The 22,901-nt window shown below is 37.7% G+C and overlaps 2 protein-coding genes across 7 annotated transcripts; one reads left to right on the top strand and one right to left on the bottom strand.

The window, feature by feature from the left end:
* Nucleotides 1-16: 16 nt before the first annotated feature.
* Nucleotides 17-4,820, bottom strand: dbr1 (debranching RNA lariats 1). Its single transcript, XM_081367962.1, has 9 exons — nucleotides 4,755-4,820; nucleotides 4,468-4,674; nucleotides 4,191-4,315; nucleotides 3,940-4,020; nucleotides 3,770-3,855; nucleotides 3,356-3,580; nucleotides 2,643-2,720; nucleotides 2,364-2,509; nucleotides 17-1,549 (listed from the first exon to the last, which is right to left on the bottom strand). Exons 1-9 carry the CDS (start codon nucleotides 4,781-4,783, stop codon nucleotides 781-783), a joined length of 1,746 nt encoding a protein of 581 aa, XP_081224088.1. The 5' UTR covers nucleotides 4,784-4,820; the 3' UTR covers nucleotides 17-780.
* Nucleotides 4,821-5,883: 1,063 nt separating this feature from the next.
* On the top strand, nucleotides 5,884-22,165 carry armc8 (armadillo repeat containing 8). Of its 6 annotated transcripts, XM_081368270.1 has the most exons (23): nucleotides 5,901-5,983; nucleotides 9,352-9,476; nucleotides 9,614-9,690; nucleotides 12,750-12,821; nucleotides 13,130-13,272; nucleotides 13,376-13,473; nucleotides 13,566-13,658; nucleotides 13,816-13,896; nucleotides 14,691-14,766; nucleotides 15,488-15,578; nucleotides 15,666-15,726; nucleotides 15,819-16,019; nucleotides 16,201-16,296; nucleotides 16,397-16,479; nucleotides 17,492-17,573; nucleotides 17,654-17,740; nucleotides 17,907-17,999; nucleotides 18,086-18,235; nucleotides 18,354-18,449; nucleotides 20,541-20,636; nucleotides 20,843-20,936; nucleotides 21,425-21,518; nucleotides 21,617-21,786. In XM_081368270.1, exons 4-23 carry the CDS (start codon nucleotides 12,754-12,756, stop codon nucleotides 21,648-21,650), a joined length of 1,917 nt encoding a protein of 638 aa, XP_081224396.1. In that variant the 5' UTR covers nucleotides 5,901-5,983; nucleotides 9,352-9,476; nucleotides 9,614-9,690; nucleotides 12,750-12,753; the 3' UTR covers nucleotides 21,651-21,786. The 6 variants fall into 6 exon arrangements, with proteins under 6 accessions (XP_081224392.1, XP_081224393.1, XP_081224395.1 ...); XM_081368266.1 differs by lacking the exon at nucleotides 9,352-9,476 and having other exon boundaries at nucleotides 5,884-5,983; nucleotides 21,617-22,165; XM_081368267.1 differs by lacking the exon at nucleotides 9,352-9,476 and having other exon boundaries at nucleotides 5,895-5,983; nucleotides 20,843-20,915.
* Nucleotides 22,166-22,901: the final 736 nt, after the last annotated feature.

The following is a 22,901-nucleotide window of genomic DNA, read 5'->3' as shown; positions in this document are numbered from 1 at the left end:
ATGACATAAAATACATCGGTAATAAACCACTTGCCATATTTCTTATGCTTTTATGTGTCTTGAAATATGTGGTTGCTAACAAGTGGCTAATTGGAACTACGGAGGCTGTCCGGGACATTAAACATCACGTCGAACAGGGAAACTCATCTAACGTTACTCACAAGTCTTCTTTTACAGCCTTGTCATGTTTATACTGAATTTTCTGCCCGTTTATAGCCTAACTTTAGCTTTTCACTGAAGAAAAGTTGTTTCAGACATGGAGAAAGTTTCATGAAAGACTGAGATAAAGTATTTCAAAATGCAAAAAATTACATCAGGATCACTTAATATTTGAACTTTGATGTATTTACAATCAAATGGTAAAGCAAACTCAATCACAAAACTAATAAAATAACAGCCAAGACAGAGCAAACAATTTAGTGTGTTGTGATATATTTGGTTAAAAATAATAATAAAAAGGAACAGATCATTAAAACCAATCACAAATGACAAATACAAGATAAAAATGTATAAATGGCTGTGGCATTACTTTATACACATGAAAATACCAAAAATAAAAGTAGTACATAACCTTGACATTTCTGAAAATAGCTTTCCATTAATTCTTCACAATCATAATCAGCAAAACTTCTGTTCTTTAAAACAACAGTAGTTACAAAGCAGATCAAATCAGTCTAGTAACCCATTCAACTCTTTAGAATCAAAAAGAGACAGCAAACTATCTGGCAGATCGTTCTTGGAATATGTAATTTGCTGATCTAAAAATATATTTGCATTTATCTAGTCCTCACTTTCTTCATCATCTACTGCCGTGTAGATGCTCTGGTTTCTCCGTTTTATTTGAGGTGTGCTACCCGTGTGACTGGTGGGCCCCTGTGCCGTCTCACCACTCGTGCGTTTGGGGACCCTGGCTGACGTGAAGCCCCCCTCCTCTTCTGAGCTGCCCTGAGAGAGGGATGCTGAAGGAGGGGGAAGAGAAAGAGGCCGTAAGGAGTGTAGTGGAGCCTCCGTTTCTGGTGCAGCACATGGGGGCGGTAAGATCAGTCTATTAGCTGTCTCTCGCTGGGGGCTGCTGTCTCTATCGCTGTCCTGGCCCCCCATTTGCCCTTCTGGAACCACTGCGTCTGTCCCTTTCTCCTCGGCACATCCTACTCCCTCATCCACTTCCTCCTCCCATTCATCCTCAATGGTGATTTCATCAGGGTTGTAGGAGCTGGAGAGGCCGGAGGTGTCAGTGGGGTATTCACTGGGTTCGTCTACGCTCCCAGTGCTGTCCTCGTCCTCCTCCTCTTCAGTCGCACCTGTGGCACCCTCCTCCCCATAAGTCTGCCCATTTTGCCCAGCCAGGATGTAGATGTCCGTCAGGCCGAGGGTGGCACACACCTCTGTGGTTTGGGGGTTGGTGGAGTAGGCTGGGTGAGCATTGGGTTGAGGGCGGCTGGGGTCGTAGGCGGGCACCGTCGGGCTGAAATTTTCAGGGATGCAGAGGTCACCACTCAAATCTCTCACAACCTCCATCATAGCTTCCTCTGACGCACTGAAATCCCACCTGAAAGAAGCAGAAAAATAAAATGCCAAAATACAAATTAATTTATGTGCACCAAATTCCAATCAATATAGGAATTATTCAGATTACATATGCATGTGATGTAAATGTGTAAACCCATTTGTCATAAACCAGTTAAGCCCAGTTTTCAAAATCGTATATGCTTATATTAACTCTATTACACTAAACTGACCCCAAAACTTTGATTAATTAATTTAATTAATCAAAAGTGACAATGAAGACATTTATAATGATATAAAATATTTCGAATAAAATAAATGCGGTTATGCAAGTGTTTCTTTTTACTGAAGAATCTTGGAAAAAAAAGAAATGTATCACGGTTTTCAAAAAGATATTAAGCAGCACAACCTTTAAAGTAATGATGCTGAAAATTCAGCTTGGACATCACAGGAATAAATTACATTTTAAATTTTATTCAAATAGAAAACAGTTATTTTAATTTGTAATAATATTTCATAATATTACAGTTTTCCTGTATTTTTGATCAAATAAACGCATCCTTGGTGAGCATAAGGGACTTCTTTCAAAAACATTAATTCTGTGTCTTTATTTTTTTATATTCAATTACACATTCAAACAAAAGTAACTACAATGTGACTAAGAACTATGAGAACTACAAGTGACACAGGCAGCTATGACAATTGAACATATCAAAGTGCATCTTCCGAATTTCCACAGGAGATTAGCAGGGAAACATCAGAATTTATTGGGAATATGCAAATAGAATGAAGGCTTAACAAGCAATCAAATAATCATGTGCATGTAAATGTGGTTATTATTGTATTGCGGTCTGTACCGGGTGTGTAGTCCGTTGTCTTGTGGGGGGTTCCAAAAATTGTGCGATGGTTTCTGAAGTCGGTCTGTCGCTTTCAAGATGGCCAGCCACTCTGGGTCGTACTCGAGGTGCTCGGAGGAGCCCGGTCTGTCTGCTACCTCCACGATCTGCAATATCAAAATCTTTATTCATTCACAAAGATCTACTTGTTTACTACTACATCTACAACTTGGATCCCACAATATTTGGTCAAAGTGGATCCTGAAATATGCTTGTTGATGGAAACTGCAGGATCATTACCTGAAGGAAGTCTCGATGTGGAAGACACTTGTCAAGTGAGAGAAACTTGGTGATCTTTGCGGCAGAATTATTCTTTGCCTAATGTGACAAATAGCTTGTTGTTATTTACTTTTCAATAAATAATGAACTCTGATATCTACATCTTATCTTAGGCCTGTATGTAACTCCAAGAGAGATATAAAAATAATATAATAGAGATATTCCAGAAGCGCTTTCATAAGACATGTTAAATTTATGTCGTCATAAAATAAAAATATATAAATATATACAATATATAAACATGTTTTAAAAGATTTCTCTCTTTACATTTTCAGCTGTTTGCAGGTATTGCACAAACACATTACAATATATATATATATATATATATATATATATATATATATATATATATATAATGCTTTGAAATGGCTTAAAAGTTTTGAGTTTTTTCTTCCCCAACAATTTTTTGTTGTTGAAGTTAAAATCACAGACATCCCTGTATTAACGCTCTCTTGTTCACAAGTACAAGACAAGGCATCACAACTAATGGATTGAATACAAATCACAATAACATATTCTAGATATTCAAGCTTTTCTTCTTTTAATATTGCCAGCAAATGATTGTGAATGTATTTGTAAGATGCGTGAAAGAGGCTTAAATCTAGTGTATCTGCGACAGTGTAATCTCTACAATGGTAACTGAAGGCTTGTGTATGTCAAAACCACACACCCACCTCGTGCTGCATCAGTGCAGCAAACTTCACATGCAGGTGAGCTGAGAACCAGTAGCTGGGCTGCAGGTGGTCTAGGAGTTCAGCAGCAGCAGGGCTGCCCAGGGTACCGCTCTCCACTTCCTGTCTGAGGAACTTCTTCTTGTGCAGAAGCTGATTTGTGTTGCCGTAGTAATAAATGCCTCTCGGCCAATCATGCGTCATGAAGACGTCTATGGGCATCTTGAGCTTGAGAAGTAAGGTTAGAAATTATACATGTAAATAAATAGTGTTTTGCTAAGCCCTCTTTTTATGAATTAACAATTCGTCTGATTTTTCTAGATGCCTATAAAAGGTCAGATTTTTTTTCTGAATCTGCATCCTTATTATTGAATGTGTAAGATATCTATTGATGCATTTCACATTACAAAGATTTACCTGTTTAAGCTTGAAGACGTCAATGTTCCGTATGTGGTACACGCTGCGCAATGTTTCTTGGCTGTACGGCGGAAACTCAAAGTGTCCTGAAATTGCAGATTTTTTTTTTTTTTTAAATGCACATTATTTGTGTCTTAAAACACAATTGATTTGGAACTGTTAAAACTCACCTTTCTTGTAATCGTGGGATTTAAATATTCCAGAAAGACCGCCAATCCGTACACCTCTAAAGCGTACGACACCAGCATAACCTGAGGAACGAGGAACATCAAATCTATTGAGAACTGTTATTTAAGCCAAGTACCATCAAGAAAACCATAAAAGTATGAGAATATTGAACACTGAAACACAAAATGTATACTAGTCTTGATAATATAACTACATATTAAAGGACCAATATGTGTAAGTATAAAGATCTCACCCAGGTAATAGATGTTGGGAGCCACCCAGCCTCCATAAGGAAGTTCCTGCAGATGGTTTGATGCCTCATGGTTTCCGCCAATGAAAATCGTCAGGACAGGAGCCTTCTTCTCACCAGAGTAGTACCTTAGAAAACCAATTGTAATGACATGAGAAACAATGGTCGACCAATATCACCAAGACAATATTTACTTTTTATTCGACATTAAATAATTCCATTTCTGCTCATCTTTCTATCTATCTATCTATCCAGAGAGTAACTTCAGGCGTTTCCTTACTTGTAAAAAGTTTGCATTTGTCTGTATTTGGCAGGCACCGCCATGCACTTCATGTCTCCTTCATTTCTGACAGCCTGGAAGTCTCCGCAGCAGAGAAGCAGGTCCACCTTCACACCTTCTTTATTCTCCAGGTAACTGATGCTCTCATATATCTTATCCAGCTCTCCATGACAACAGCCTTCTACTGCCACCTTCATCCTTATTTCTCTAAACCACAGCGTTACACTCAAAGACGACAAAACGCGTTACCCATCGGTCAGCATGTACATCTTAATTGTTATACTTACTTAATTCTTCCAGTAGCCGCTTTGACCATAGGCTTTGACTCCCTGCACTCACATGCTACTCTGCTCATGCGCAAGACGGTCATGTGACTAGCGCACTAAATGCATTTTTTAATTCTTCATCCACACTTTCCGTAATTTATATTCGTTCTTCAGTTTATATATAAAATTTGGTTAAAACCAATTTAAAAACCTTGGTTGCAAGGATATTGATCAGCATGCATTTGGTTGCACGTTAGCAATATTAAAACAATATTAGCAATATTATTATATGTGGAACAGCGATATGCAAATTATAATAATTTTGTTTGTATAAAAATGAACCAATAATAATATAAATTTTAGTTTAAAATAAGTGTAGAATAGTAATATTTAATTGTATTTTATTAATTGCACCAGACATACGGCTGATACATTGACAAAAAGACTGTTGTTTATCATCTACTGTTGCTTAATGTTTTTATTATTGTATTTTCTCTGCATTATTATTCATACTAATATTGATTTTTGTGTTTATGAATTTGACTAATAATTTTATGCCACTGAATTTGACTCTGAAATTATAGTGTGGAAAGTGCAGCCTGGTGCCACCGGCCTTCTGCCTGCTTTTGCTTTGTCACATAGATAGACTGTAAAAAAAGCTATTATGTTACTTTTCATAGCAATGTTCGGTGTGGAATAATAAATCCACTTGTGTTTAATAAACAAACGATTTATTTTTTCAATTCAAATTATACTGCTGAATTTAATTTATGGTCTTTTTTATCTCAAGTAATACTTTGAATTAATTAATAGGAAAATATAATTTTTGTATAATAATGTCCGCGGTAAGACATTCCAAAAAAATCGCCCTATCTTCTAGGAAGAGTTTTGTCTCTCATTTGAACCACATTTTTTATTTAATTTAATATTAGTAATTAATACTAGTTTGAATAATGAATAATTGTTATTATTTAAATTATTAATTGCCTTTTAATTATTTAAATTCCTTGAAATTAAAAATATATATTTTTTATTATCCTTTTAATAAATAAAACTTAAATAGAGTGACACTCAGTGGTGTGGAAAGTGCTGAACTGTATGTTTTGCTGATTTAAGTTTGGGGGGAAAGTGCTGCTGTAAATATTCCGCTGATTGAGCTGTGTTTGTGTGGAAAGTGCCGCTGTGAATGTTCCGCTGAGTGAATGATGGCGTGCCTGCTGGAGGCCCCTTTACGCATCAGCGTGTTATCCGTGAGTCTCTTTGATTAGCTATACCATTTGAAAACTCACGTTTTCACTTTAGGATCTCTCAGAAATACACTAGACACATTAGATATACTTTAGCGAGTGATCTTAAATTAAACGGTGTGTTTTTTTAATAACTGCTTGTGTGTTTATGTGGCTAACAGCAGATCTGGATGTGCTCAGAGCTGTCAAATCAAAGTTATATTTAGTTTTCAGTCTATATTTAGAACTGGGGCTTCAAAAACAAAAACAAACCTGCTTTATATTCTCTGATATAGTGGTTAAATGATGAGCTGATGGGCAAATATGGTGGTAACGCCCCCCTTTTGACAGCCCAGTAGTTCTGTACTGTGTTTTGACACATGTTGATCTACCCTCACTGTTGTGGTACCCAAGTACAGTATTAGGTGTTAATACACTGATGATGTGATGTATAACATGTTACCAATCTCATCTGCCCCTGTATTTATATTGATACTTTGAATGGGAATGTGCTCATTTGATCTAATCAAAACCAGTAGTGTGATATTGATAAAGCTTTAACCCTTTCTCATATTATAAAGTTAACTGTTATTATACACACTGTTTCTTTTCAGAAGTCATATTTGATCATCAAATGTATTGCATTTATTCATGTTTTACACCTGAAGTCTCTGAGACCCCAAACAATAGTATTTTCAGCATGAAGCTTTCTTTATTATCATTAAGACTGTTCATGTCTTGATGATGCCATAAAATAACTTGCATATTGTATCTGTTTTGAAGTGTAAAGGGGGCTTGAAGTCTTTCTGACCCCAAACTGAACATAAGGACTAAGGTTTAAAGGTGCTATGCGCATTTTTTAAAGATCTAAATGATAATTTATAAAAATAATCTCATGTGCCTCATATTTATGTGATTGTAGCTGTGCTTCTCTATAAGCTTGTGTCTGTTATTACAGTGGTTCTCAAACCGCACATTTTGTATGTCTCCCCATATCTGACACACTCATTTCAGGTCTTGTAGTCTCTAATAATGAGCTAATGAGTTGAATCAGGTGTGATAGATGAGGGAGACATACAAAGTGTGTAGGGCTGGTGGTACGTGTCATTGCCTCGGCTGTCAACTCCGTCATAGCTTACTGCAATGTGCAACAAGTAGAGTGACGTTATAACATAACTGTCAACACACTCAAATGTATTGTTAATATATTGTTTTGACCATGTAAAACAGCGCTGCGTTAGCCCTTAATTTTAATTCGTCAGATAAAGTTACCTGTACCAGTAGTAATTAAGCACTTGCAGCTATTTCGTTAGAATGAAGTAAAATAATGTGATTTTAAGTGATCAAAAGTAACTGTAACAAAGTTCAAGTTCAGGGAAAAAGGAAGTGGGAACTGACAAACGTTGAACATAACTTTAATCGTATAATAGACATAAACAACTAAACGTAAGGAGCGGCAGCGGCCTACAAACATAATTAAAGCCGAAGCTCCTGCGTCGCGCAGGAGTCTCTCATTAGCATTTGCTTCACCTACCTCGTTCCGCTCTCCACCCCGCCCTGCTTTATGTCACAGTAACGTTAATAAACACATTAGCTCATCTATAAACTTGATTTCTGCCTGAGTCCCGTTGGATTACTTTCCATCGGCTGTGGGGGTGAAGACGACAACTCCTATGAATCCACGCTCATTCAAAGCGTCATCAGGATACACCTTTGTTATTGTTTTGAATAAGCAACCTCTAGAGGGGAAACTTACATACTCTGCCTTTAAAGGTGCTCTAAGCGATGTCACACGTTTTTTAGTCCGAATTTTTTTTTCATATACAGCAAACATCTCCTCACTGTCCGCTAGCTGCCTGTCCCCTGAACACACTGTAAAAAAACGCGTTCTCTGTAGACAGCCCAGGCTCTACAAACGGCAAGAAAAACAAACAGGCCCAGCCTGGACCACGAAACATAACAAACAGTGTTCCAGCCAATAAACGGCAAGAATGATTTGGGGGTGGGGGTTGGGAGGTTAGTGCGCGTGCACATGAAGGGGGGAGTGGGGAGTGGAGGAGAGAGAAGCATGAAGAGGGAAGTTAGCTAGAGGAGAGATGTCCTAGACAACGACAACGACTAACCTTAGAATTATACTCTCTTGAATTTTGATATGGCCGAAACACGACCAAAGTGACGACGTTCTGATGAACAAATAGCAAAGAAGAGGGAAAAGGAGAAGGAATGCGTGAAGTCCAGAATTTACATCGGAAAAGCCTTCGAAGGGATGAGGAGGAGGGAGGGTCGAGCTAGCCTCCGTTTTGTTTGACAGTACTTCGAACGTCAACAAGAAGTGACATCACCCAACATCACTTAGAACACCTTTAACTAATCTCAATGCATAGAGATCTTATTTTGGTAAATGTCAAATAAATTATTTATGTAAGATTTGCAACTTAATTGTTTATTTAAGTAATGACCTCTAGAATGACAGCTACAAAATTAGGACTGGTTAATAATACTGTAATTATCTCAAATGATCAAATCCTTTGTTGAAGTCTGTTTGAAATTCATTTGTGTATGAACAGGTTATATACAGGGAATCACGTTTTATTATGTTGCAGCAGATCAATTTGGCAAATTTAAAGTTGTTAGAAATACTGGTTAACCTATGATGTCTTTCTTGAAAAAAAAAATCAGAATTTTTTACACTCATTAAAATACCTGCAAAGTATCAACATGTGTTGTGGAATGTGTGTACAAAATGTATATTGCGATTATGATCTTCGCAGATCATTTTGACCCTGCATATTTCATTTTTAGAGACAACTGCGCAGACCTTAAGTATATATATATATATATTTTTTGATGAATTTTGTTGTGTGGGGGTGTCTGAGGGTTTGTATTTGGCACTGCATTGAAGTCATAAATTAGTATCAGTTCGCGCATTTTCAGTTTGCTTGGAATTGAACCCATTATCTTGGCGTTGCTAGTGCCATGCTCTACTGCGCATAGGAAAGCACACAGAAGAAGGGTTTTTTTGTTTGTTTTAAAAATAGTTACAATATTGTTTATAATATTCAGTTTAGGAAAAAAAAAGTAAGTTTTAGACTAAACATCCTATGTTCTCATGTAAAAAAGTTTCTTAATATAATGTTAAATATTTGCAGTCATTTTCTCATAGTGTGATTTTTTTTTTTTTTTTTTTTTTTTGTGAATTGTATATTGAATCCAATTGACCTTCTCCATGAAATTGTTTTCAGATTTGAACATAATACAATGGTTATGTTCAGTGTGAAATTCTAAAGTTCATCTGAGAATGTGATGTTTTGAAGCATGAAGTGACATTTATAGCAGTGCAAGCTGATTGCATAGATTCTTTGGTGTGTTTGGGGTGACCATCGTTCCCACAGAGCATCATTCCCACTTTTCTCTGGCCTGAAATTGCCGTCTCTATACGAGAGAGCTGCGATGTGTGAAGAGGCGGCAAGCAGGTCTCTGCTCTCCTTCTAGAGACTTCCACCAACAGCCGGTGACTGTAAGGATAAACAGACTGATGTATTTGGACCCTGTGAGCCGGAGAGGTGGCTATGGGGCGAGAATGAGGGTGTTGTGATGCCTCAGACGGGATGAGTTTGCTGAATCCTCTTTGTGCTGTCATTTATCACCATGCAGGAAGTCACAGCCACGAGTCGCCACTATGTTGACCGGCTTTTCGACCCTGACCCACAGAACGTGCTGCAGGGAGTCATGTGAGTACACAACCATATGTCCTTCCTGTGTGCTCTGTTACAGTTCACCATGCTAAAGATGAGGCTGCCACCGTAGTGCGAGACGTTATGAGGTGCTGTACTTGTGTGTTTATGCGAGTGTGTCTGGGCAGCTGCGGCTAGGGTCTCTTCATCTTTATTTTTAACTCAAGCTCTGGTTACTGTTAGCTTGACGTTTCTCGACTGCCATTGGCACACTTTTCCACAGATATAAATCTTCCATCAGAGTAAACATCAGCCAAGACACTGATTGTTATGGAGTTATTACATTAATGCTGCCTGGCCCTGTTCATCAAGTTCAAATGAAATGATTTGAACTTGATGAATGTGCAGAGATGCACCACTAATAATAATTCATAATTCTCTTGGAGCTCTGACTTTCCCAGTTGGAGGCGTGTCAGCTAAAGAATTATGGGGGATTTAAGCTAGACGAATTAAGCTAATTGGTCATAATGTTGTGTTCAAACCCTCCTGGGAAGTTCCTGTTCCTCCTGGAAATGTTGCCTTGGCAACTAACTGAAATGTAAATTTTTTTCATCTAATTTGACTCATTCTAATTTAAATCGACTGATGATTTAAGCTTTATTTAAATGACTGAAAATGATTTGTAATGGTTTTAGTTAACAATACCAAAATGGGCAATTTCATCTTTTCCCCCTCCCTTTTTCATTTCCTAACAAAAGCAGGAAAGGTTTTTGTGATGATGCAACAAAATAAAGAGCAAATGATGCACATTAGGTTTGTAATTGGTGCTTCATTTTTTTATCTATCATCATGTGCACTCAACTCTCAAATAAATGATTTCAATATGACTTAAATGCTGCATAAGTTTATTATGACTATGGTTACATTTGTAAACAATTTGAGTTCTATTGACGAAGACTAGCAATAATCCTTGCCAAAATATTCACTCATTTGAGCAGGTTTTTTTTTTCCCTATAAAGCAACAGGCTTGTGTGATCAATCCTCCCATCATTATTGGTGGCAGAACGATATTGATAAAATGCACCGATAATGTCATCATTGCCTTTTATTTTAGTGCAAAAAGAAATATGATATTTCTCTTTTATTCAGACCAGGATCACTTTGTGTCGCAATTCTGTTGTTGATACTAAGTTGAAACTTCACAGGAGAACTTGAATGTGGCTACATTATCTGTACATGCTGTAAGTGAGCTGAACAAGACATGAGGTCTCTGTGTTACTGTTTGCTCTATCATTATCAGCCTCTATAATCCTCAGGTCATTCAAATATACGCTAACTGTGTGATATGTCAAACAAAACATCAGTGTCCTCTACTTCATTGGTTTTAAACAACATATTTCCAATTGTTGTGTAATTATTATACATGCAGTTTGCATATCAATTGAAAGAAAACATAATGTGTAAAAAATTCTAAAAAATGATGTCTCACAATGAAACACTATTTAAGCGTACTGCAAAAATGCGGAAAATGATCAAATCTTGTTAAATGATGAACACTTACTAAAATATCCATTTTATTCATACACTACCGTTAAGTAGTTTGGGTCTGTTAGAATTTTTTTATGTAATGAAAGAAGTGTCTAATTTCTGAAGAAATTCCTTTAGATTTCTAAAGATTAAATTTTGATCAATAATACAGGAAAATAGCAATACTGTTCTGTGTTATTACAATTTAAAAACAATGTTTTTGTTTCTATAATAAACATTGTCTTATTATCAGTGTTGAATAACAGTTGTGTTCTTAATGTTTTTGTGGAAACCATGATATATATATATATATATATATATATATATATAATATATATATATATATATTTATTTATTTATTATTATTTTTTAACACTATTTATTTCAAATGAAATTATTTTGTATCAGGATGTTAGGTCTGGCAACTCACCATAGACACACGGCTCAATCCGAGGGGCGGGATTAACGGCTGTCCTTCAAATTCCCTCTGCACGCAATAGGACAGCGTTTCACCCAACCAGAGCGTTTTCCCAACAGCGGAGCTAATGTTAGTTGATAGATTCAACTTTTGAATCTGGCCGGCAAAACTACGAACACATCTTCCTTTTTTAAGAATGACTTAAGTGCCATTCTTTGCTCTTTTCTCAAAGAAAAACTTAACTCCAAGTCCTCCAGAGTCGCGGCCAAAGCCGATTCGAAAGACTGTTCGCCAGAAGCAGCAGTCATTCTTTGTTTTCAAGTAGCAGGGAACCGTCGCAACTCTGTCGTCATTATGTTAAGCCCGCCCCGCCTACTCTATACACGACGTGATTGGCCTGACCTAATTTAGGTTTTTCCAGCACGAAAGTCAATGGAGAGTTGCTAGACTACCCTGGCTGCAAAATACATTTTGCTGCCGCTACGGTGCGTCTAGATTTCTAGGCTAAGTCTTTACTGTCACTGATCAATTTAATGCATCTTTATTGCAAACATGTGGCCAGATTTACTAACAGCTTGCACCAGCGCAAACCCTCTTTTGGTGTTAAAAAACTATTGTCAGGATTTACTAAAAATTAGCGCTGAAAAGCTGTGGACACAGTTGTCTTTGCGGCTGACTTTATTGCATATGCATTTGTAGGAGTTTCCCTTTCAGATGCAAAATCTATGGAAGAAGAGTATATAAGAATCATGCAAGGTGATTTAAAAAGGTTTGCGCTCGTAAATTTACTGGTGTCTGCGCCATTATTTTCCACCCAAAAAAGCACGTCTTAAACCAGACGCTAACTGGTAGTTAGTCTGTTCGTCTGTAGATCACCCTCAGAACTTTCCACTCCCATCGGCACTTTTTGGGGAATTGCGCTCTCACGCTAATTTGCCCTGTTTAGTAAATCTGGCCCTAAAATATATATATATTTTTAAGTAAAATAAATCTAATTCACCCTAAACTTTTGAACAGTAGTGTATATACATTTTCAACTAAAAGTTTGAGGTCAGCAACCTCATTTTTCATCTGAGTAATAGCACTCTCAAAGTATTGAGAAATTCTGTTAATCTATTTTTCTGTTATGCTATTTTAAATGTATGTGTTTTGTGCATTTCTGGATTGACAGTGACATGAAGAATGCAGTCATCGGAAACAACAAACAGAAGGCCAACCTGATTGTGCTGGGAGCCGTGCCAAGGTAGGTCCGCTCACTTACATTTTTCTACCAATAGCACTACAGTTTTGACACATCCAATAAAATTGAAGCATCATAGCTAATTTATTCAGTTTTACTTCTCCGGGAGTCTTAGGCATGTGAGTATTTTTCACAATTCCAAAAAACAAGAATTGTCCATTTTGATTTCACGGTGACTTTAAGATACACAAAAAGCTGTTCTATGTTGATTTTTCAACTTCTGATGTTTTATATGCTAATCGCTGACTCTAATGATGTTGTTGATGATGATGATGATGATGACAAAGTTGTGTTTGTGTGTGTGTGTGTAGACTCCTGTATCTTCTCCAGCAGAGCTCCTCCAGTCTGGAGCTGAGGACTGAATGTGCGGTCGTGTTGGGCAGTCTGGCCATGGGCACAGAGAACAACATCAAGTCCCTGGTGGACTGTCACATCATCCCAGCCCTGCTGCAAGGTTCTTGCTCTTTCCCCTCTCTCTTTTTCTCTCTATAAATACATGCTGATTTCTGCTATATATTTTTATTTGAAAAGTGTTCATGTGTTTTGTGTTTCTGCAGGTCTCTTGTGTTCTGATCTGATCTTCATTGAGGCATGTCTGCGCTGTTTAAGAACCGTTTTCATCAGTCCAGTCACACCAGTGCAGCTGCTCTACACAGTAAGACAACTACAACTCGCATGTGTCCCATTCTGAAATGACATATGCACGTGCATAAACAAGTGTGATCAACATGTTTTTATTTGCATCAGGACCCTACTGTGATCCCCCACCTCATGTCCTTGCTGAGTCGGTCACAGCACACACAGGAATACATCACGCAAATATTCGCCCACTGCTGCAAGGTAACACACAACTCAGCATCACACTGTAAATATGCATTTATTCAGATTGATCGGACAAATAGTTCCAGCTCTACTGTAAAGTAGTTGCAGTATTACAGCCTAGAAGCCTAAACTTCCAATAAAAAATCCTAAAATGTTGAATAATGTGTGTGTTCAGACTCCAGAACATCAGACAGTGTTGTTCAACCATGGTGCCATCCAGAACATCGCTCCACTGCTCATCTCTCCATCCTATAAGGTACAAAAAGGAACAGAATGGCTTTTCCAGTTGTTATTGTATTTTTTATGCATGTTGGTGTTGGCGTTAAACGATTTTAATGCACGATGTGGAGGCAAAGAACCGCCTGACACAAAGCGGAGGGTGGTTGCCTTCAGAGTGCATTCAAATCGTTTAATGTACAGCTAGCTGTGGATTATCCTGCTTATACTATGGCCATTTGCCAGCATTGACAAGTTAAAGGTGTCATTGATGTTAGCAGTGCTAAATTTGACTGGAAGGGTTAAAATTATGGTTATTTTCATCAGCTACCACTTGTTAGATCTAGCATTTTGTCTGCTTTAAATCAGACACAGAGATGAAGTAGTGCAATAAAGTTACATTTATTTAATTGAATTATAACATTTATTTGAATGAATTAGCCTTTTGAGAGAGAAAGAGAAAGATGTGTGTGTGTGAATTACATGCATCTGTGCATCTTTTCTCTACTAGCAATGAAGCTGAGTTTAATTGCTTCAAAAACAGCAACATTACAACATTTTTGCTGACTAATATAATGTAATGATTCAGTAGCAAAGTTCATTTATTAATAAAAGTCGTGGAGAAGCTTTGACAACAAGTTTCTGTGCTCCTATTTCTGTGTTCGCTGTGCAATCTCCGATCTCTGTGTGCTTCAATGAAGCAGCGCATTAATTACAGAACAGTGATTAAACTGACTTGGAACTACCTGTTTTATTGCACACCTTCCACCATCAGAATAGAGTATTCAGACAAACTGTGGTATACAGATTATGAATGTTTTACTCTCTCCGCAGGTACGGATGCAGGCGTTAAAGTGTTTCTCAGTCTTGGCCTATGAGAACGCTCAGGTCTCCATGACACTGGTGAATGGTGAGAATGAATTTTTTTTTCTCGCTGTTGGTCGGGACTGACTCTTGACCAAATGTGACCCTGGACCACAAAACTTATGGGTAATTTTTTTTTAACTGAGATTTAGACATAATCTTTCCATTGATGTATGGTTTGTTAGGATAGGACAATATTTGTAGATACAACTATTTGAAAATCTGGAATCTGAGGGTACAGAAAAATCGAAATATTGAGAAAATCGTATTTAAAGTTGTCCATTTCTATTGATGATAGTGCTGCATCCATTCACAAAAATAAATGTTTTATATATTTAAGGTGGGAAATTTACAAAATATCTTCATGGGACATGATTTTTACTTAATATCCTAATGATTTTTGGCATAAAAGAAAAATCGATAATTTTGACCCATACAATGTTTTGTTGGCTATTGCCACAAATATACCCGTGCAACATAAGACTGGTTTTGTGATCCAGGGTCACAAATGTCTTGTAGTTTGTGCACCTCGTCAGTGTTGTGTTTTGTAGTGTAGTGTGCGTGCTACTATGACAAGACAACGACAGATGAGAAACCTTGTGCAGTGTAAGCTCCACAGCAATTCAGATAGTTTTACAGTCCTGTAGTGTGAGCTTGCCCTTAGTTAATAGTGTAGTGTTAGAGCCTGATAAACATCATCAATACACGAAAAATCAATAATACTTCAGCCTGTTAAAAATCATATTAATTTGTTGTATGTTTCTCAGTGCTTGTAGATGGTGAGCAGCTCTCTCAGGTTTTTGTTAGAATGATGCAAAGGGACAAACCCATCGAAATGCAGCTTACAGCCGCAAAATGGTAAGTTAATCTCACCCTGCAGGTTATTTGTGAAAATACATGTGTAATCCCCTCATCTTGTACACACTCGCACTCTTTCTCTCTCAGTTTAACGTTCATGTGTCGAGCAGGAGCCATCAGTACAGACGACGGCTGTGTTGTACTAAAGGTACCTCCTGAAAAAACATCCATATTTACGTGATGAATGCAGAAGTGTAACTATTGAGAGTGCATAGTAACTAGTTGTGTGTGGGTGGACAGACTTTGCCTTGCCTGGTCCGGATGTGCAGTAAAGAGCGGTTACTGGAGGAGAGGGTGGAGGGGGCCGAGACATTGGCCTACCTGATGGAGCCGGACATAGAACTACAGCGGATTGCCAGCGTCACTGACCACCTCGTGTCCATGTTGGCTGACTACTTTAAATACCCGAGCTCAGTCAGTGCCATCACTGATATTAAGAGGGTAAATTCACGCACACACATACACATATACATTTACACGCATTTAATAAGCTTTACCATAGACTTCTGTTGTTTTTATATAAAGTTAAGTATGAAGATTCCAATAGCAGGTGTATCCAGGTACATTTTGATTTTCCGATCAAATGAAGACTCAGTTTAACTGATCGTCTGTCTTCCTGTAGTTGGACCATGACTTGAAACATGCACATGAGCTCCGACAAGCAGCTTTTAAACTCTATGCTTCACTGGGCTCCAATGACGAGGACATCAGGAAAAAGGTGAGATACCATGGGGGTTTCTCATCATGAATTTATTAACAAAATGTATTATATTATATTATATATTTCCCCATTAATTTACATAAATTTCCCACCACAGATTACAGAGACAGAAAACATGATGGACAGGATCGTTAGCGGCCTATCAGAATCTAGTATCAAAGTACGGTTAGCAGCAGTCAGGTATGACACACCTTTTCTCTTAATTGTTGTCTGTCAAAAAACAAAAGCTACCATTCACTACCATTCATAAGTTTTGGGTCAGTAAGATGAACTTTTATCATGTTTTACTCAAGTATATTTAGCAACACTACTGTTTTTAACATTGATAATAATAAATAAGAAGCACCAAATCAGCATATTAGAATGATTCCTAAAGGATCATGTGACTGAAGACTGGAGTAATGATGCTGAAAATTCATTTTGTAATAAATGACATTTTAAAATCTTAAAATGGAAAACAGTTATTTTAATTTGTTATAAAATTTCATCATATTACTGTTATTACTTAGCCTGGCTAACGTCAGACCTCATCTCATTGAGACGTGGTCTGGGAACCACATTTTTATTTTCTCGTATTTGAGGCGTGGTTTACGAATGCCCAGAGCCGTTTATTGGGCGCTACGAATGTCTATCAAATGCGCCTGTACGTAGCTCATAGCCAATCGTTTCAATTATACCAGATGACGTATGTAGAGCGACAGAAATTCGACGAGGAAGAAGACGAAATAAACTTGCGTTCTAAACTACTTAGAACACTATCTAAGGCTGCATCGAAAGGTAACTTCGCGTCTGATGCCATGTTGGATCCATAGATATAAACAAACTGCTTCGGTGTGTCGCATAGACGTCGTCATCTTGCTGCTCCTTCCCCGTTCTGTGATTGGTTCTCTTTTTGAGGGGAAAATCTGGTCCATGGTATCCAGGCTGCCTAGCAGCGTGAATAAAATTGCGCTAAGTGCAAGGCAGCATGGGGAAACCCAGGCTAGTTATTACTGGAATTTTCAAATAAATGCAGCTTTGGTGAGCATAAGAGATTTAAAATTATTACAGACCCCAAACTTTTGAACAGTTGTTCAAATGTGAAATGTTTGTTGTAACAACTGGATATATAAAGAATTCAAAGAATAAAACAAAGAAAAGAGGTTTTGGTTGCTCTTTCAGTTTTAACTGATTTCATTCAAATTTCTTCTAGATGTCTGCACAGTTTATCACGATCTGTACAACAGCTAAGGACGAGTTTCCACGATCATGCAGTATGGAAGCCACTAATGAAGGTATGATATTCATATGATATTGAGTAATTACTGAACGTTAATCAAACCCTAACTGAATGCACATTTGTTTTTGAGGGTAGTTATTACAGAACGCACCAGACGAGGTGCTGGTCATGGCCTCTTCAACACTATGCAACTTACTGCTGGAGTTTTCACCCAGCAAAGAGGTAAAGTACACACACTCTGTCGGGCTGAGCGTTTATTAGTGTTGCTTGCTGAGCACACTCAGAACACCTCATAATTTAAACGTAGAATTTTTTCATTAAATAGAATGAGAGGGTTATTCAAACACCAGTGGGCTTTGAGTTTGACTGTGTATGTGTTTGTTCTCAGCCTATCTTAGAGTCTGGGGTTATTGAGTTACTATGCAGCCTGACACAAAGTGACAGTCCAGCTCTGAGGGTCAACGGCATCTGGGCTCTCATGGTAAGACCGGCTGACTTCGGTCCTCACCGAAGCTTCAGTATGAAAACGCTCAATGTCATCAGTAACTGTAATGCGTGTTTGTGCAGAATATGGCCTTCCAGGCAGATCAGAAAGTGAAGGTGGAGATAGTTCGAGCTCTGGGCACAGAACAGCTCTTTAGACTCCTGTCTGATCCTGATGTCAATGTGCTCATGAAAACATTGGGCCTGCTTCGAAACCTGCTCTCCACCCGGCCGGTAACACTCATATATATATAAATATGCATACTCGGTCTGATATGTTCTCAGGGTCTAACAAGATTATGGGCTTCTGTAACACGCACACACACTAATTGTCTTTCCCTGTCTTTGGTAGCATATAGACCAGATCATGAGCTCACATGGGAAGCAGATAATGCAAGCAGTCACGCTTATCTTGGAGGGAGAACACAGCATAGAGGTCAAAGAGCAGGTGAGCTACACAAACACACTAAAGCCGGGTGCATACTGTACGTTTTATAATAGTCCTTTAAGACTGTTGCCTGTCAGACTGTACGAACATGATCCCCGCTGTAAGCCATGTCGCACTGTGGGATCTCAGTTGTCATTAAGATGTGTTAAAAAATGCAAGAAGACTTGTCTGGAGTTTTACATCATCAATCCTCGACACGTTCAGTGACGTAAACCGCATCATATGCGGGATAGAAATGGTGGCTAGCAAACAAAAACAATCGGTGTTTTTTTTAATCATGACTTCTATTGAAAGGAAACTTGGGAAAAAAACGGTGTGTGTGGAGCAAGTGGTGGTTTGTTGTTGTCTCACTATCGCGTCATCAGGTTTGGTGCCCCTTTTGGTTTTTGATTTGATTGTTGTTGTAGAAGTCACTATAATCTTCTGACACTGCCAGAATTTCGTCTTGAGGTCAAATTTGATCGCAATGGTCATTAATCAGCTGTCGGTGAACTAAAGATCAAAGACTTCAGATTTTGGCCTAGGATCCGAGGAATCTTTTAGGATTCACAAAATTTCCCTCAGACGGCCAAAATCGTACAGTGTGAACCGCTTAAGATAAGAGAGATTAGACACTCTGTGCTCGCTGGGTCTTACAGAATAAGACTAGTAAGTTTTCTCAAGCAAGTATTATATTCCTGGTGTTGTTAAAGGAATGTTCTTGGTTTTATACAAGTTAAGGTTTATGTTTATTCCGGGTGTCTTCAAAAAATCCTTACCCCTGGTTTCAAAGACAAGGCTTAGGTTTAGTCTCAGACTAAAATGCATGTATGTGAACTTTTAGCTCAAAATACCCCACAGATATTTTTATTACATGGCTTGGTTGAATTCTAATGTAGAATGCGCTCTGTTATTTCTTGATAACAGACCGCTGCTAAGTATAACACACCGTTGCCGTGAAAAACAGAGCGTTGCTATGGACGCAGGATTCTAACCGTAGAGACGGAACGGACTATTTTCTTTAGCGGAGGCAATACAATCGTTTTTAAATCAATAAACTCCTTTTTAAATCAATATTTTGTGTCAAATTATTGATTTATTTGGTAGGTAGCCATATAATAAGCAGGATAATGTAGAGCGAGGTGGTTGTTATAGCAAATACAACCCCTTCAGGCTGAATCAAGACCCCTCCGCTTCGCGTCAGTGTCCTGATCAGCCTGTCGAGGTTGTATTCGCTATAACAGCCGCCTCGCTCTACATTATCCCTTATATAGCATGTTAAAGTTGTCCATTTTTGAGGGTGAGCAAAAACGCACCGTTTTTGTGTCTGTCCCTTTAAATGCAAATGAGCTGCTGCTCCCGGCACAGAGGGCGGAGCTTCAACAGCTTGTGTCCTTTTACCTCACACAGACATGCACTGAAAATTTCGAAACTTTTAGCCTTTTATGTTCAAACTGGAGCACCATAGAAATACCATAGAAAAAGTCTTTAGCTCTTCTGTCTTTTTATCAGGTACTTGTTTTTGTTTATTGTCGTTGGCTGTGCACAGGGTTTGAGTGTCTGTGGTGCATAAACGTGTAAATATGCCATCTTGTGGCACATACATCAATTCTGAAATGTAAATGTTTTATTGTATGAGGATAAATATTGCCTTTTATTAACACATTAATATAATGTTACATATACACTACCACTCTTTTATTTAGTTTAATGAATACTTTTATTCGGCAAGGATGCATTAAATTGGTCAAAATTAGCAGTAAAGACACTGATAATGTCACAAAAGATTGTGCTGTTTATTTGTACTTTATCATGGTTTCTTTCCACACAAATATTAGGCATCACAACTATTTTCAACATTGATAAGTGTTTCTTGAGATTTCTTGATTTTGTTTTTACCTATATCACCCGACCTTAATCATTATTCATACAGGTATGAATGGTGCTATTAATGACCTAATATGATTTTTCTTTTTTCTTATTATAAAATAAAACTTATTTCTCTTAAATTCTCTTTTGTTTAGGAGCCTTGATTTTTAGATAAAGAAGTCTAAAGGTGATGATTAAGTCTCCAAAGTTGATGCTTAACAATGCCTTTGGCATCTTTTGCAGACATTGTGCATATTGGCCAACATTGCTGACGGAAACACTGCCAAGGAACTCATTATGACCAATGACGACATGCTCCAAAAAATTAAATATTACATGGTCAGTGTATTGTCATTAGCTCATCTGGTTTCTCAGTCGTGGTCTTTGTTTTCAATGCTTCTTTGTCACACTAGTTTTTGTTCTCTGTAGCATTTTTTTTTTCTAATTGCTTGCCTTAGTCTCCTTGTACTGTTGTTGGTTTCCCCCTTGTCACTGTCCTTTTCTCCTGCTAGATCATTGTTTTGCTTCTCTTCTCTATGATTCAGGGTCACTCCAATGTGAAACTGCAGCTGGCTGCAACCTTCTGCATCTCTAACCTCATCTGGAATGAGGAGGATGGTGAGGAGCTCATGACGCATGGTTTGTGGAGGTTTTGAAGAATCAGATTTTAGAGCACGAGTTTTGTTGCACAGTATAACTGTTGTCTGAATTTGTGGTGTAAATAACATGCACGACAGGATTTAAAAACGCAATTAGGGCTGTCAATTAAGTAAAACATTAATTTAAATTAAATTTGCATCTAAATTTTTTTTTTTTTAATTGTACATTCAATGTTAATGCATTCAAGCTCCTAAAGAAAGAAAGTGCAATAAAATGTGACATCAAAATATTTATGTTATTTAAATGGCAAAAGATTTATAAAATAACAACATCTTAACATTAACTTTGTCCTAAATATTTCCTGTTTGGAGGCTCTGATTATTTATTATTATATTATTATTATCCAACAGCAGTGCAGTTCGTAGTTCACTTGGTGTTTATTCATATCTGATGGTGTAAGCTTGAGTTAAATAGGATTCTTTGTGAATTGTCAACAATACAAGTTTCTGTTTTTCTACTTCCTCCAGGCTCACAAGAGAGACAAGATAAGCTAAGGGAGATGGGCTTTGTTGATATCTTACACAAACTCACCCAGGCATCAGATCCCAACCTCTGTGACAGGTGATGGACAGACTGGCATTTTGGTGGTGGTTTCATCTGTTGTATGGTTTGTTGCCACAGTAATGATGTGACTGTTCACATTTCCCTCTTTCTCTCAGGGCAAAAACAGCGATGCAGCAGTATCTGGCATGACCTCGAAGGAAGGCGCGCTACGGCCTCACTAACAATCTCTTGGAGGATCACATCTCCTGTGTTTTTGTTTTAGATTTTTTTTTTTTTTGCTCCTCCTTTTTTGTTTTGTTGCACAAGACACCTTTTGTTGTGGATCCCCCGAACAGCTTTGTAAATCGAAGACACGGTTGCCAGGGGGCCACAGCACATTTTGGGCTTATGTTTTCTGCTGAACTCTTGGAACTAGTTTTTTTTGGACTTCATGTGAAGGAAAAAGTTCCTCAAAGTGTGTTGCAGCTCCACCTAGTGGATTGAGGCTTTGATGCTTTGGACTCCCTTTGGAGAAAGCTGACTGACCTCTCAGTGCTACGCTTATAGGATCTTAGTCTCCTCATTTTGGTTTGCTGATTTACTATTGATGATATTATTATAACAATAATTATTATTATTATTTTAATTGGGACTTTGACACAAAGTTAAAAAAGACTGCTTGTTTTTGTTCTTTTTTTGTGGATACATACCTCGTAAATATATATAAATATAAATATATAAATATATTTTTTGGATTTTTAATTTACCCTTTCAGGTTGTTTTTTTCCCTTTGTATTTTCCTCTCTGTAATATAGGCTAATGTGGGTATATCTGGAGAGGCAGCATGTTAGGTCATATACCGAGACATTTCGTAGAAATCATCCAACCCCAAATAGGTGAAACTTTGTTTGCTCTTTTGACAGTTTCTTCGTTTTCACTCCCTTTATCTTCACGCAAATCAGTCTCCTCATAACTCCCTCTTTTTGAAGCTCTATAGTGAATGTTTCCACTCAAATATATGCAGGCCTCTGCCATGGAGCAGTTTACTGGTTTGTGTGTTTTTTCCGGGATTGGGAAGGGCTTTTTTACCACAGAAGATCGGGCCTAGTAGTTATCACATGCTTCAGAAATGTTGGACCTTGGTACTCATGTGGGGAAAACCCGCTTGAATCCTGACTGCGTCCCTTATTTTCTTAAAAAACAAAAAAAAACAAAAAAAAAAACACATTAACTTCAGGTAAAAACCAAAGTCACTCTTTTGTTGATTTGAAATAATTTTCATTTATTATTACTCAATTTAATTTAATTTTCTGAATTATTTTAAGAAAGTAGTTTTTAAAGGAGCACAGAAGTCTTAATTCTTATAAAACATCACTTTTTGTTTTATTATCCTGGTAAGTGTCTCTTGTAAAGCTTGTTACAGTTAATAAAATACATCTGGACCCCTGTTTGCCTTGGGCG

This window comes from Scardinius erythrophthalmus (assembly GCF_964197995.2).
Source record: "Scardinius erythrophthalmus genome assembly, chromosome: 6".
Classification (NCBI taxonomy): domain Eukaryota; kingdom Metazoa; phylum Chordata; class Actinopteri; order Cypriniformes; family Leuciscidae; genus Scardinius; species Scardinius erythrophthalmus.
The sequence above is the reverse complement of the archived record's forward strand: the minus strand, read 5'-3'. Positions and strand labels throughout refer to the sequence as shown.

Excerpts from the sequence above, each read along its gene's own strand:
- dbr1 (XM_081367962.1), bottom strand. The coding sequence starts at position 4,783 with ATGGTCAAAGCGGCTACTGGAAGAATTAA. Across the intron at positions 4,675-4,754 it reads GCGGCTACTGGAAGAATTAA|AGAAATAAGGATGAAGGTGG; the intron begins GTAAGTATAACA and ends GCTGTGGTTTAG. Across the intron at positions 3,581-3,769 it reads ACGTCTTCAAGCTTAAACAG|CTCAAGATGCCCATAGACGT; the intron begins GTAAATCTTTGT and ends TTACTTCTCAAG.
- armc8 (XM_081368266.1), top strand. The coding sequence starts at position 5,936 with ATGATGGCGTGCCTGCTGGAGGCCCCTTTACGCATCAGCGTGTTATCC. Across the intron at positions 16,297-16,396 it reads ACGAGGACATCAGGAAAAAG|ATTACAGAGACAGAAAACAT; the intron begins GTGAGATACCAT and ends TTCCCACCACAG. Across the intron at positions 20,937-21,424 it reads TGAGGAGCTCATGACGCATG|GCTCACAAGAGAGACAAGAT; the intron begins GTTTGTGGAGGT and ends TACTTCCTCCAG.